This window comes from Clarias gariepinus, chromosome 10 (assembly GCF_024256425.1).
Source record: "Clarias gariepinus isolate MV-2021 ecotype Netherlands chromosome 10, CGAR_prim_01v2, whole genome shotgun sequence".
Taxonomy (NCBI): Eukaryota; Metazoa; Chordata; class Actinopteri; order Siluriformes; family Clariidae; genus Clarias; species Clarias gariepinus.
Window position 1 is genome coordinate 32,817,990 of NC_071109.1, and position 14,397 is coordinate 32,832,386.

The 14,397-nt window shown below is 43.7% G+C and overlaps 1 protein-coding gene across 4 annotated transcripts in view; it reads right to left on the reverse strand.

Annotated features, from left to right (window-relative positions):
* The window catches only part of LOC128531512 (receptor-type tyrosine-protein phosphatase beta-like), a 59,919-nt gene that overhangs the window by 30,185 nt on the left and 15,337 nt on the right, over positions 1 to 14,397 (reverse strand). For all 4 annotated transcript variants that reach the window (XM_053505414.1, XM_053505412.1, XM_053505413.1 and 1 more), the window contains 6 exons: positions 13,095 to 13,361; positions 11,621 to 11,881; positions 10,268 to 10,528; positions 9,288 to 9,548; positions 7,995 to 8,255; positions 6,351 to 6,611 (listed from right to left, as the gene is read on the reverse strand). In XM_053505414.1, coding sequence (XP_053361389.1) covers positions 6,351 to 6,611; positions 7,995 to 8,255; positions 9,288 to 9,548; positions 10,268 to 10,528; positions 11,621 to 11,881; positions 13,095 to 13,361 — 1,572 coding nt within the window. The remainder of the gene's footprint in view (positions 1 to 6,350; positions 6,612 to 7,994; positions 8,256 to 9,287; positions 9,549 to 10,267; positions 10,529 to 11,620; positions 11,882 to 13,094; positions 13,362 to 14,397) is intronic.

Below are 14,397 nucleotides of genomic sequence, written 5' to 3' on the forward strand. Positions count from 1 at the left end.
ACTATACCTCCGCCCACAGCTGCTTTCAACCTGCTCTGCTGCCTACACCTGACTGCATCTTGATTAAACTATATGTATATATACTTATTGCCTAATTTTTTTACTTTATCTGCTTCCAGCATGTTTCCCATTAAATACTCTTAATTCCATTTAATCTGTAGTGTCTGCTTGTGGGTCCTTTAGTCTGCCAACACAGGCACCCGCGTGACAGAATAATTTGGCCATCATGGACCCAGCAGAGTTAGGACAACTCAGGAGCGATATCAAGGCACAGGGCACCCTGCTCGACACGCACCAAGGGGAAATTCAGCAGGTTAATCTGAATCTAAGGTCTATGGCGGACACCCTCTGGGTTTTGCTTAGTCCGTGAAAGAAAACATCAAACATGGCACACTCATTTCATCCACAGAAGGCCGCCAGGATGCTGCAACAGCCCCGGAATTGAACATCCCTTTTTTACCCCTAGATAACCCCCTATCTGTCCAGGCCCTCGACGGAAGTTTCCTCCCATCCATTACTCGCCGTACACCTCCAGTCACTCTCAGAATCTCAGGCAATCACGTTGAAACCATCTCCTTCCTTATCATGAAGGATTCTCATGCCCCTGTCGTCCTTGGCACCCCATGGCTAATCAGACATAACCCTAACATTGACTGGGCCAAGAGCACTATCCTTGATTGGAGTCCTGCCTGTCTCTCCTCATGCCTTCACTCTGCTAGAACCCACTCTTCGCTCTCTGTTACTTAGGAGGTTATTGAGCTCTCTAATCTTCCCAATGTCCCACCTGAATACCAGGGGCCAGGGGTAGCTCAGTGGTTAAGGCATTGGACTACGGTTCAGAAGATCACAAGTTCAAACCCCACAACCACCAAGTTGCTACTGGTGGGCCCTTGAGCAAGGCCCTTAACCCTCAACTGCTCAGATGTGTAATGAGATAAAAATGTAAGTCGCTCTGGATAAGAGCGTAAATGTAACTGAATACAGTGACCTTCGATAAGTGTTCAGTAAGGCACGTGCTCTTTCTCTACTACTGCACAGACCCTACAATTGCTCCATAGATCTCCTTCCAGGATCTACCCCCCCAAGGGACGTCTGTACTCACTATCCGCTCCAGAGAGGGAAGCCATGAACAAATACATCAGCGAATCACTGGCCGGAGGAATCATCAAATTCAAATTCGATTCCGAGATGAGGTTTCTTTGGGACAGGAACAATGATGGACTCTTTAAAGCATGTGGGGATCACCGACTAAGATAAAGAGATGTTGAATATCTCTGTGAACACAGGTGCTAGCTGGTCTGCTCAGGCTCTGAGAATACGGCCTGAGATGCCGTCTGGTCCTGCTGCTTTCCTGGTGTTCACTCTCTTGAAGGCTCTCCTCACGTCATGCTCGGTGATGTTGAACGCGTTTCCGGTACTGGCAGTGTCTTCCTGTCTGCAGCCGTTAGCGCCGCTAACATTAGCATCGCTAGCGTCTTTAGCTGCTGCCTCGAAGCCAGCATAGAAAGTGTTCAGCTCGTCTGCCAGAGTCACGTCCACGTTCGTCATACTGGATGTTGGTGTTTTATAATCCGTTATTGTCCTTAGTCCTTGCCACAGGCTCCTAGAGTCACTCTATTGGAGCTGCGACTCTAGTTTTCTCCCGTAGCGCTGCTTCACTTCTTTCACCTCCTTCCGGACGCTGTATGACGTAGCCTTGTATGGTTCCATGTCCCCCAACGCAAGTCCTGCGTTGTAGGCAGCGGTGCGAGATCTCAGAGCGTCGCGGATGGTTTTATCCACCCACGGCTTCTGGTTGGGAAACGTTTAGATAGTCTTTTTCTCCACGGTATCATCCGCTAGTTTCCCAATGAATCCCACAACCGCTTCCGTAAACACGCTGACGTCATCATCGGAGCTGTTTCGGAACATGTCCCAGTCTGCGTCATTTAGTGCGTCCTGTAATGCGACCTCCCTCTGAACTGGAACTTCCTGTTTCAGCCTTTGTTTGTATTTTGGCATGAGGAAGATGCCGGCGTGGTCAGATTTGCCAAACGGAGGGCGAGATTGTGCCTTGTAGCCGTCCTTGACCGTTGTATATCAATGATCTAGTGTCCTTTCACCCCTGGTGGGGCAGGTGATATGCTGATAAAAGTTCGGCGCTGTGCGTTTGAGGTTGGCACTGTTAAAGTCCCCCGCCACAATAAGCGCAGCGTCCCGGTGTTGTGTTTGATGCTGTGTGAGTGCCTCATGCAGCTCGCATAAGGCAGTGTCCGTGTCCGCTTGTGGTGGAATATAAACGGCGCTGATTATGACCGATGTGAACTCCTGAGGTAGATAAAAAGGACGACACATGATGGACAGTAGTTCCAGATTTGTTGTGCAGAAGCGTGTAAGAGGAACAACGCTTGCGCTGTTGCATCAGCTGCTGTTTACCAAAACTTAAAAAAACAAAAACAAAGAAAAGGTGGTCGGAGCAGTCGTGATGGCAGCCGACCTCACCGGTGCCATCTTGAATTTATCCGACCTTCCTTCCCCTGGTTTCTTCTTTGTGGATAAGAAGGACAAGTCACTTTGCCCTTGCATTGACTATCGTGGGCTTAATGCCATTACCATCAAGAACCGTTATCCCCTTCCCCTTATGTCTACTGCTTTCAAGCTCTTGCAAGGGGCTGGTGTTTTCACGAAGTTAGATTTACGGAATGCGTATCATTTGGTAAGGATAAGAGAGGGGGATAAATGCAAGACCGCCTTTAACACGCCAACGGGTCACTTTGAGTACCTAATTGTTACTTTCGGACAGACTAATGCCCCTAACATTTTCCAGGCCCTCGTTAATGATGTCCTGAGAGACTTTTTAAACATCTCTGTCTTTGTTTATTTAGACGATATTCTAGTATTCTCTTGCTCTTTGGAAAAGCATAAGCGACACGTCTGACAGGTCCTGCAAAGGCTCCTTCAGAACAAACTCTACGTAAAAGCCAAATGTGAATTTCACCACAGCTCTGTGGCCTTTCTTGGGTTCATTATCGCCCCCCTCTAGCCTGCAGATGGAGCCGTCCAAGACTCCCAACTCAAGGCGAGACCTCCAAAGATTCCTGCCAATTTCTACAAGCGCTTCATCAGGAATTATAGTTCAGTGGCAGCTCCCCTCAACGTGCTAACCTCCACAAGTGTACCCTTCCTCTGGAACAAACAGGCCGAGAACGCATTCTCTGACCTCAAGCACCGATTCACTTCTGCACCCATTCTAACAATCCCAGGTCCTTCCCTTCAGTTTGTGGTGGAGGTAGACGCCTCTGAGTTCGAACGATCACCCAAAGACGAAAAGCTACACCCCTTTTCTTACTTCTCCCGCCGTCTCACCTTGGCGGAGAAAAATTATAACATAGGAGATCGGCAACTGTTGGCAGTAAAGCTTGCTCTAGAGGAGTGGAGACACTGACTGGAGGGTACTGCTTCCAAATTTTTGGTCTGGACTGACCACAAAAACTTAGAGTACCTCAAATCAGCCAAGAGGCTCAACGCCCATCAGGCAAGGTGGAGTTTGTTCTTTTCACGTTTTAATGTCACGCTCTCATATCGCCCTGGCTCCAAAAACGCCAAATCTGACGCCCTGTCGCGACAGTTCTCCACACCTCAACAACCAACAACAAGTGAGTCAATCCTGCCCTCTCGCTGCCTTGTAGCAGCCGCACTCCTGAATGTCGAGAGGCAGGTTAAGAGGGCACTCAATCAGGAACCAGGCCCTAGCAAAGTTCCTCCTGATTGTCTCTTCGTCCCAGCCTCTGTGCGACCTCAAGTGTTGGAATGGGGACATAGCTCTCGGGTTGCCTGCCACCGGGGGGGGCCTGCACCCTATACCTACTCCAGTAACGATTCTGGTGGCCCTCTATGAAGGATGATGTCCTGAGATTTGTGGCAGCCTGTGACACCTGTGCTAGGAGTAGGTCAAGCAATAAACCCCCTGCCGCCCTCTTGAGACCCCTCCCTGTTCCCCGTCGGCTGTGGTCACATATCGCCCTGGATTTTGTTACTGGCCTCCTCAACTTTGATGGCAACACTTACATCTTGACTGTGGTGGATCGCTTCTCCAAGTCTGCTCATTTTATCCTCTTGCCTAAGCTTCGGTCAGCCAAGGAAATGGCGGAATTGATGATTCTCCACGTTTTCTGTCTGGATGGCCTCCCAACTGACATTGTCTCTGACCGTGGGCCCCAATTCTCAGCTGAGTTCTGGAGGGACTTCTGCAAATCAATTGGCGTGACACCCAGCCTATCTTCTGGCTATTATCCCCAGTCGAACGGGCAGACAGAGAGGCTCAACCAAGAATTAGAGAAAGCCCTGAGGTGCATGGTGTCTCGTGATGCGACTACATGGAGAAAGGTGCTTCCCTGGATAGAGTACGCACACAACTCATTACCGACTTCCTCCACAGGTCTCTCCCTCTTTCAGTGCTGCTTTGGCTATCAGCCATCCCTGTTCCCAGCACAAGAAAAGAAGGTGATGGTACCTTTAACCAGTTCTTTTGTACGCCGCTGCAGGAGGATTTGGTCCCAGGCCAGAACTCGTCTCCTACACACCGTCAGCACCTTTAAGAACCAAGCGGACCGAGGCCACACAACATCCCCCAGATACCGAGTGGGTCAGAGAGTGATGCTATCCACCCGAGATATCCCCATTAGGACAACCTCCAACAAACTGTCACCCAGATTCATCGGACTATTCACAATCACCAAAGTAATCAATTCTGTATCTGTCAGGCTTTCCCTACCACTCACTATGAGCCGCATCAACCCGACCTTCCATGTCTCACAACTCAGATGACTAGTACACAGTCCGTTAAATCCCAGGATTACGCTCTTGCCTTTCGGATTAAACCCGTTTGCTACGCTGACTGCTCTACCGGCTTTAATTCTCTGCTTTCGCTTTTGACTACGGATTTGTCTTAATTCCCTTGGAGTATTCTTGTTTCGGACTACAGGTGTGTGCTGTTCTCATTCAGTTGGTCAGTGTCTCTGCTCACAACTCAGACTTCTTTTTTTTCGCATACTGTTTCTTATAACACACGTCTGTGCACGCGTGTAAAGCAAAAGAAAGTTTCATTAGAGGTTAAAAATCTATGTTCTCCCTCAGCCTGTCGTTATACGTGTGCGCACTGTTTGACTCCGTGCCGGTTCACACACTCTCTCTCTTTCTCACCTTTATTGTGTGTGTGTGTGTGTGTGTGTGTGTGAAGCAGAGAGGGGGTGCTTTGCACACACACACACACACACATACACACACACACTTTGCCCTACACAAAAGCACTGCCCTGTCACGATTCTTTTCGAAGGTAAAGTGCAGGTACATTTGTTTGTTAGGTTTACTTTACAGCAGTATGCGCTCACGCGAGTGTCATTAGCGATGTTTCTTGCTAATTTTTCCGACAAAACAATCTTTCCGTTAATGTGTGTGTGTTTGTGTTAAATTCAAACAAGAGAGAAGAAAGGTTTACTGTGTAAGATCAGAAGGGGGAGACAGTAGGGGCTGAAAGCCAGAGTCTCCTCTTACTCTAGCCTCACACACACACACACACAGCGCCTGCGCGCACAAACAGAAACACTAATCCGTTAAGTGCAGGTTAATTTGTTTTATTTTTACTTTATATTTTGTAATTATTATTTTTATATATTTTGTGGGGGGGCTGTGGAACTAATAAATTGAGTTTTTATCATATCTTATTGGAAAATTAAGTTTGTTTTATGAGGGTTTTGGAGTACGAGCATGCTTCAGGATATGAATTATGGTCATATTCCAAGGTTCCACAGTATAACTAATTATCAGTTATAACGCAGTAAACTGGTGACAGGAGCATGGTAACCCATGGCTCACCCATGCCTGCGGTGACCAAAGACCAGCCAGTCCAGTCACAATTCCACAAAAAAAGCCAATGCAGCACAACTCACAGAAAAAAGTTAATGCTCATCACGATAGAAAGGCATTAAAACACCCAGTGTACCACACAAGGGTCCCACAGGTAAAGTGCCCAAGGCCTCCAACCTCCCCAGATTCCAATCTGATTGAGCCCCATTGCCTTAATACTTTGCATTGTAATGTTATGACTGGTCAGTGTATTACAGAAAGTATGACCAAATAATTAGACCACAGATCCCACTGTCAATACCACAGTAAACAGTCTGACTACAGTTGCTGCCCCTCAGAACTCTTACCAATCATATTACATTTCACACCTCTAATGACTCTATTACCAATCAGAGACCAGTTCTTGCCATCAATGTTACTGTAATGGAATGACAACACAAGACTGTAAGTTTCTCTCCTCTTTCCTCATTGGCTGTGATCACAGAACTGGGTGTGGCTGCACTCACCTGTTCTACCTGTGGCTTTAGTCTCAGTGCTGAGATTCCCACTCTTAGTCCTGATTGACACCTGATAGGCCCGTCCAGGTGTCAGTCCTTTAAAGAGCCAATTGGACGTGTTGGGGAGGAGAACAACTTTCTCTTCATTGGAAGAGGAAGTTAAAATCATCAGGTATTTATCCACTTCTCCTTTTGCAGGAGTCCAGGAGGTTTTTAACGAGTCCTCACTGCCATCGTTCTCCAGTTTTAGATCAGTTACAGAAGCAGGAACTGCAGAAAGAACACAAATATTTATATTACAAAACAATAAATCACTCAACAGTTATTAAATTACACACAGTGATAAAATCACATTTATACAGTAAGCAAACAAGGGACTAATGAGAACTTTTATTAATAAAAAAATGTATGAACTCCAAATTCTTTACAACATAAATATACACTGATCAGCCATAACAGTTAAAGATAACAACTAATTATCAGATATAACGCAAGAAACTGGTGACAGGATCATGGTAACCCATGGCTCACCCATGCCTGCGGTGACCAAAGACCAGCCAGTCCAGTTAAAATTCCTCAGAAAAGCCAATGCAGCACAACTCACAAAAAAAGTTAATGCTCATCACGATAGAAAGGTACTAGAATACCCAGTGCACCACAGTCCAAGTACACAAGGTAAAGCGCCCAAGGCCCTGACCCAGCCTCCAACCTCCCCAGATTCCAAGCGAGGAAAAAGGTTCACTGTGTAAGATCAGAAGGGGGAGACAGAAGGGACTGAAAGCCAGAGTCTCCTCTTACTCTAGCCTCACACACACACACACACACAGCGACTGCACGCACAAACAGAAACACTTACCTGTGGGGATTTATTTTTACTTTTTTTAAAGCTAAAGTGCAGGTTAATTTGTTTTATTTTTACTTTATATTTTGTAATTATTATTTTTATGTAATTCTTTTTTTGGGCTGTGGAACAAATAAATTAAGTTTTCATTATATCTTATGGGAAAATTAAGTTTGGTTTATGAGTGTTTTGGAATACGAGCATGCTTCAGGATATGATTTATGTTTGTATTCCAAGGTTCCACTGTATAACTAATTATCAGTTATACCGCCGTAAACTGATGACAGGAGCATGGTAACCCATGGCTCACCCATACCTGCGGTGACCAAAGACCAACCAGTCCAGTCACAATTCCACAGAAAAGCCAAGGCAGCACAACACAACAGAAAAAAAGTTAATGCTCATCACGATAGAAAGGCACTAAAACACCCAGTGCACCAAGCCCACCACACACAAGGGACCCACAGGTAAAGTGCCAAGGCCTCCAACCTCCCCAGATCGCAATCTGATAAAGCCCCATTGCCTTAATATTTCGCATTGTAATGTTATGACTAGTCAGTGTAATACAGAAAGTATAAGATTAGACCACAGATCCCACTGTCAATACCACAATAAACAGTCTGACTACAGTTTCTGCCCCTCAGAACTCTAACCAATCAAATTACACTTCACACCTCTAATGACTCTATTACTAATCAGAGACCAGTTCTTGCCATCAATGTTACTGTAATAGATTGACAACACAAGACTGTAAGTTTATCTCCTCTCTCCTCATTGGCTGTGATCACAGCAGTGGGTGTGGCTGCACTCACCTGTTCTACCTGTGGCTTTAGTCTCAGTGCTGAGATTCCCACTCTTAGTCCTGACTGACACATGATAGGCCCGTCCAGGTGTCAGTCCTTTAAAGAGCCAATTGGATGTGTTAGCGAGGAGCACAACTTTCTCTTCAGTGAAAGAGGAAGTTAAAATGATCAGATATTCATCCATTTCTCCTTTTGCAAGAGTCCAAGAGGTTTTTAATGAGTCCTCACTGCCATCGTTCTCCAGTTTTAGATCAGTTACAGGAGCAGGAACTGCAGAAACAACAAAAATATTTATATTACAAAAGTATAAATCACACAACAGTGATTAAATTACACACTGTGATAAAATTACATTCACAAGCAAACAAGGGACTAATGAGAACTTTTATTTAAAAAAAAAATGTATGGACTCCAAATTTTTTACAACATGAATATACACTGATGAGCCAAAACAGTTAAAGATAACAACTAATTAGAAGAAGAAGAATATTCAATTATTTGTCACATGTACTTTACAGCACAGTGAAATGTCTTCTTCGCATATCCCAATTAGGAAACTGGGGTCATAGCGCAGGTAGGGCCAGCGCCCCTGTAGCATTTAGGGTTAAGGGCCTTGCTCAAGGGCTCAACAGTGGCAACTTGGCGATGCTGGGGCTCGAACCCCCGACCTGAATCAAACCCGGGCCGCGAAAGCGCCGAATCCTAACCACTAGACCACCAGTAAAGAATTATCAGTTATAACGCAGTAAACTGGTGACAGGATCATGGTAACCCATGGCTCACCCATGCCTGCGGTGACCAAAGACCAGCCAGTCCAGTTACAATTCCTTAGAAAAGCCAATGCAGCACGACTCACAGAAAAAAGTTAATGCTCAAAACGATAGAAAGGTACTAAAACACCCAGTGCACCACAGGCCACCACACACAAGGGACAAACAGGTAAAGTGCCCAAGGCCCTTACCCAGACTCCAACCTCCCCAGATTCCAACTTGATCGAGTCCCATAGGCTCAATGTTTTGCATTGCAATGTTATGACTGGTCAGTGTATTACAGAAAGTAAGAGCAAATAATTAGACCACAGGTCCCACAGTCAATACCACAGTATCCAGTCTGACCACAGTTTTTGCCCTTCAGACCTCTAACCAATTAAATTACACTTCACACCTCTAATTTCTCTATTACTAATCAGAAACCAGTACTTGCCATCAATGTTACTGTAATGGAATGACAACACAAGACTGTAAGTTCCTCTTCTCTCCAATCATTGGCTGTGATTACAGCGGTGGGTGTGGCTGCACTCACCTGTTCTACCTGTGGCTTTAGTCTCAGTGCTGAGATTCCCACTCTTAGTCCTGACTGACACCTGATAGGCCCGTCCAGGTGTCAGTCCTTTAAAGAGCCAATGGGACGTGTTAGGGAGGAGCACAGCTTCCTGTTTAGTGGAAGAGGAAGTTAAAATGATCAGGTATTCATCCACTTCTCCTTTTGCAGGAGTCCAAGATGTGTGTAAAGAGTCCTCACTGCCATCGTTCTCCAGTTTTAGCTCAGTTACAGGAGCAGGAACTGCAGAAACACCACAAATATTTATATTACAAAAGAATAATTCACACAACATTTATTAAATTACACACTGTGATAAAATCACATTCACAAGCAAACAAGGGACTCATGAGAACTTTTATTAATAAAGAAATTTATGAACTCCAAATTTTTTACAACATTAATATACACTGATCAGCCATAACAGTTAAAGATTGCAACTAATCGTCAGTTATAACGCAGTAAACTGGTGACAGGATCATGGTAACCCATGGCTCACCCATGCCTGCGGTGACCAAAGACCAGCCAGTCCAGTCACAATTCCACAGAAAAGTCAATGCAGCACAACTCACAGAAAAAAGTTAATGCTCATCACGATAGAAAGGTACTAGAATACCCGGTGCACCACAGTTAAAAATATACAAGGTAAAGCGCCCAAGGCCCTGACCCAGCCTCCAACCTCCCCAGATTCCAATTCGATCAAGTCCCATAGGCTCAATGTTTTGCATTGTAATGTTATGGCTGGTCAGTGTATTACTGAAAATATGAGCAAATAATTAGACCACAGGTCCCACTGTCAATACCACAGTAACCAGTCTGACCACAATTTTTGCCCTTCAGACCTCTAACCAATTAGAGAACAGTTCCTGCCGTCAATGTTATTGTAATGGAATGACAACACAAGACTGTAAGTTTCTCTCCTCATTGGCTGTGATCACAGAACTGGGTGTGGCTGCACTCACCTGTTCTACCTGTGGCTTTAGTCTCAGTGCTGAGTTCCCCACTCTTAGTCCTGATTGACACCTGATAGGCCCGTCCAGGTGTCAGTCCTTTAAAGAGCCAATTGGACGCGTTGGGGAGGAGAACAACTTCCTCTTCATTGGAAGAGGAAGTTAAAATGATCAGGTATTCATCCACTTCTCCTTTTGCGGGAGTCCAGGAGGTTTTTAACGAGTCCCCACTGCCATCGTTCTCCAGTTTTAGATCAGTTACAGGAGCAGGAACTGCAGAAACAACACAAATATTTATATTACAAAAGAATAAATCACACAACAGTTTTTAAATTACACACAGTGATAAAATCACATGCACAAGCAAACAAGGGACTAATGAGAACTTTTATTTTTTTTAAAAATGTATGGACTCCCAATTTTTTACAACATGAATATACAATGATCAGCCATAACAGTTAAAGATTACAACTAATTAGAAGAATATTCAATTATTTGTCACATGTACTTTACAGCACAGTGAAATGTTTTCTTCACATATCCCAATTAGAAAACTGGGGTCATAGCGCAGGTAGGGCCAGCGCCCCTGTAGCATTTAGGGTTAAGGGCCAACAGTGGCAACTTGGCGATGCTGGGGCTCGAACCCCCGACCTTCCAATCAGTTACCCAGTAACCCACAGCCTTAACCGACTGAGCCACCACTGCCCCACAAAAGCAAACGTTCCCTGCCCGGGAATCAAACCTGGGCCGCGAAAGCGCCGAATCCTAACCACTAGACCACCAGTAAAGAATTATCAGTTATAACGCAGTAAACTGGTGACAGGATCATGGTAACCCATGGCTCACCCATGCCTGCGGTGACCAAAGACCAGCCAGTCCAGTTACAATTCCTTAGAAAAGCCAATGCAGCACAACTCACAGAAAAAAGTTAATGCTCATCACGATAGAAAGGTACTAAAACACCCAGTGCACTACAGTCCACATACACAAGGGACAAACAGGGAAAAGCGCCCAAGGCCCTGACCCAGCCTCCAACCTCCCCAGATTCCAATTCGATCGAGTCCCATAGGCTCAATGTTTTGCATTGCAATGTTATCGTTGGTCAGTGTACTACAGAAAGTATGAGCAAATAATTAGACCACAGATCCCACTGTCAATACCACAGTAACCAGTCTGACCACAATTTTTGCCCTTCAGACCTCTAACCAATTAAATTACACTTCACACCTCTAATTTCTCTATTACTAATCAGAAACCAGTACTTGCCATCAATGTTACTGTGATGGAATGACAACACAAGACTGTAAGTTCCTCTTCTCTCCAATCATTGGCTGTGATCACAGCGGTGGGTGTGGCTGCATTTACCTGTTCTACCTGTGGCTTTAGTCTCAGTGCTGAGATTCCCACTCTTAGTCCTGACTGACACCTGATAGGCCCGTCCAGGTGTCAGTCCTTTAAAGAGCCAATGGGACGTGTTTGGGAGGAGCACAGCTTTCTCTTCATTGGAAGAGGAAGTTAAAATGATCAGGTATTCATCCACTTCTCCTTTTGCGGGAGTCCAGGATGTGTGTAATGAGTCCTCACTGCCATCGTTCTCCAGTTTTAGATCAGTTACAGGAGCAGGAACTGCAGAAACACCACAAATATTTATATTACAAAACAATAAATCACACAACAGTGATTAAATTACACACAGTGATAAAATCACATTCACACGCAAGTAAGGAACTAATGAGAACGTTCATTAATCAAATTATTTCATCAAATATAAATTTAAAGAGATTTCTCCACACAACATGAATATACACTGATCAGCCATAACATTAACATATTACAATTGGTTATCAGTAAACTCCTGACAGCATAACTTAGCCACTGAGATAAAAGCAAGTGAAGTCAGTCCCAATCCTGAATAAATGAGGAGGGTTGGGTCAGGAAGGGCATTCGGCTTATAATATGTGCAAAATCAATACTCAGCAAATAAAATAGATTTCCATACAAGGTCAGTCGAGGCTTGTTGGTCAGCAGGATATCTATAATAATTGGGCTACCATTGACCAAAGAAAGAACAGTTAGAGATGAGGCAGATGTGTGCAGAGAGAGAGAGGGAAATAAGGAAAATAGGCAGAGAAATGTAGATATAATTTATGTACAAGAGACTACGTGGAAGGGAAGCAAGGCTAAGAACATTGGAGGTGGGTTCAAACAGTTTTAGTATGGTGTAGATAATAATAGAAATGGTGTAGGTCTAAAACTAAGGGGAGAGTATGCTGAGTGTAGTGGTAGTAAGGAGATTTTTTTCAAAATTGTGTAAAGCTGCTTTGAGACAATGACAATTGTTAAAAACACTATACAAATAAAATTGAATTTAATAGAATTGAATATACAAGAGCGGTGCAAGATGTACTCAGGTGAACTATCTGCTTTGTAAGAAATGCAACTGAAAGAAACTCTAAGGTGGTTGTCTAAGGTCTAACTCAGAGGACTGAACCCAGAATTAGATGGTAAAAGTTGAAGAGGGTGTCATGAATTCTATGTGAATGTGAGTGTTTTCGTGGCATATTCGCAGGAGGCAAGATGTTCGTCTCGAAACCCGTCTTTATTGGCGCCCTCTAGGGGTTAACCCTTACAGAAGGAAGAAAAGATGCTAGACAACTGGTGAGCAACTGCAGAAGTGGTAAGGGTGTTAGCTAGGAAGGTATTTGGCATGGCTTCAGGACAGAGAAAGGGAGATAAGGAAACTTGGTTTGCAAAATATTTTTAAGTTTAGCTCAAATGAAGGAGAAAAGGATTTATATCAACTCGCCAGACAGAGAGCAGTGGGTGTGGCTGCACTCACCTGTTCTACCTGTGGCTTTAGTCTCAGTGCTGAGATTCCCACTCTTAGTCCTGACTGACACCTGATAGGCCCGTCCAGGTGTCAGTCCTTTAAAAAGCCAATGGGACGTGTTGGGAAGGAGCACATATTTCTGTCCAGTGGAGAAGGAAGAGCAATTTAAAATAATCTGGTATTCATCCACTTTTCCTTCTGCAGGAGTCCAGGATGTGTTTAACGAGTCCTCACTGCCGCCATTCTCCAGTTTTAGTTCAGTTACAGGAGCAGGAACTGCAGAAACAACACAAATATTTAATTTACACAACAGTGGTCTAAATTACACACGGTGATAGAATCACATTAACAAGCAAATAATTGACTAATATAAAATCATATATTGTATACTTTATATTTATATATTTATATAAATATATGGTATATATTTATTGGTATATATATATATATATATTTTTTTTTTTTTTTTTTTTTTTTATATATAAAAGGTAATATTTTATTCAAATAAAAGACTGGAATCTATATTCACAACAAGTACAGCAATTTTTCACAGTGCAAGTACACCATTCTTTCATCTCAGAAATATTGCCATAAACAGGAACATATTGTCACTAAACGATGCAAAACTAGTACATGCTTTTGCCAATTCTAGGTTGAGCTACTGTACAGTAACTCCTTACTGTCCGCACGTTGAAAAAACCTTTGTGAAGATTCTGTGAACTGAACTGATACAAACAAGTTCACTGCGACAACATGTGTTTGCACTCACTTGAATTGTTTCAGGACTGAAATTGCAAAAGACAGTTTTGTACCTCAGCGAACAGCTGGTAACCAACAAAGCGACTTGTTAACTGAAGCACGTTTCCTATTATACAACTGCAACATAAAACATAGTTACTAAGGGTATTTATTTATGATTGGTATCTGGTGTCACTCAAGTGAGGATGGGTTCCCCTTTTAGTCACGGTTTGCTCATTAGGGATTAACAAACTGATTAAAAAATTATTTATATACATAATATAACTTATGTTATATTTTTCTGTATAGGAGTCATCAGTTTAAGTTGAAATTAAATTGTTGTAGAGTTTAAGAAGAAAAAATTCCACAGTGTAAGTTGTTTGGAATTAACAATATACAAAGGACTCTTACACAATGTTGTGTGTGTACGTGCATGCATGCGTGTATGCGTGTGTGCGCGTTCATGTGCGTGTGTGTGGAAGGAATGTGGTTGCTTTCAGAGGAAAAGATTGAGTCAGGACTTAAAATATCCCGAAAAACAAAGCTATTTAAACCATGATGAATTCCAAATGAG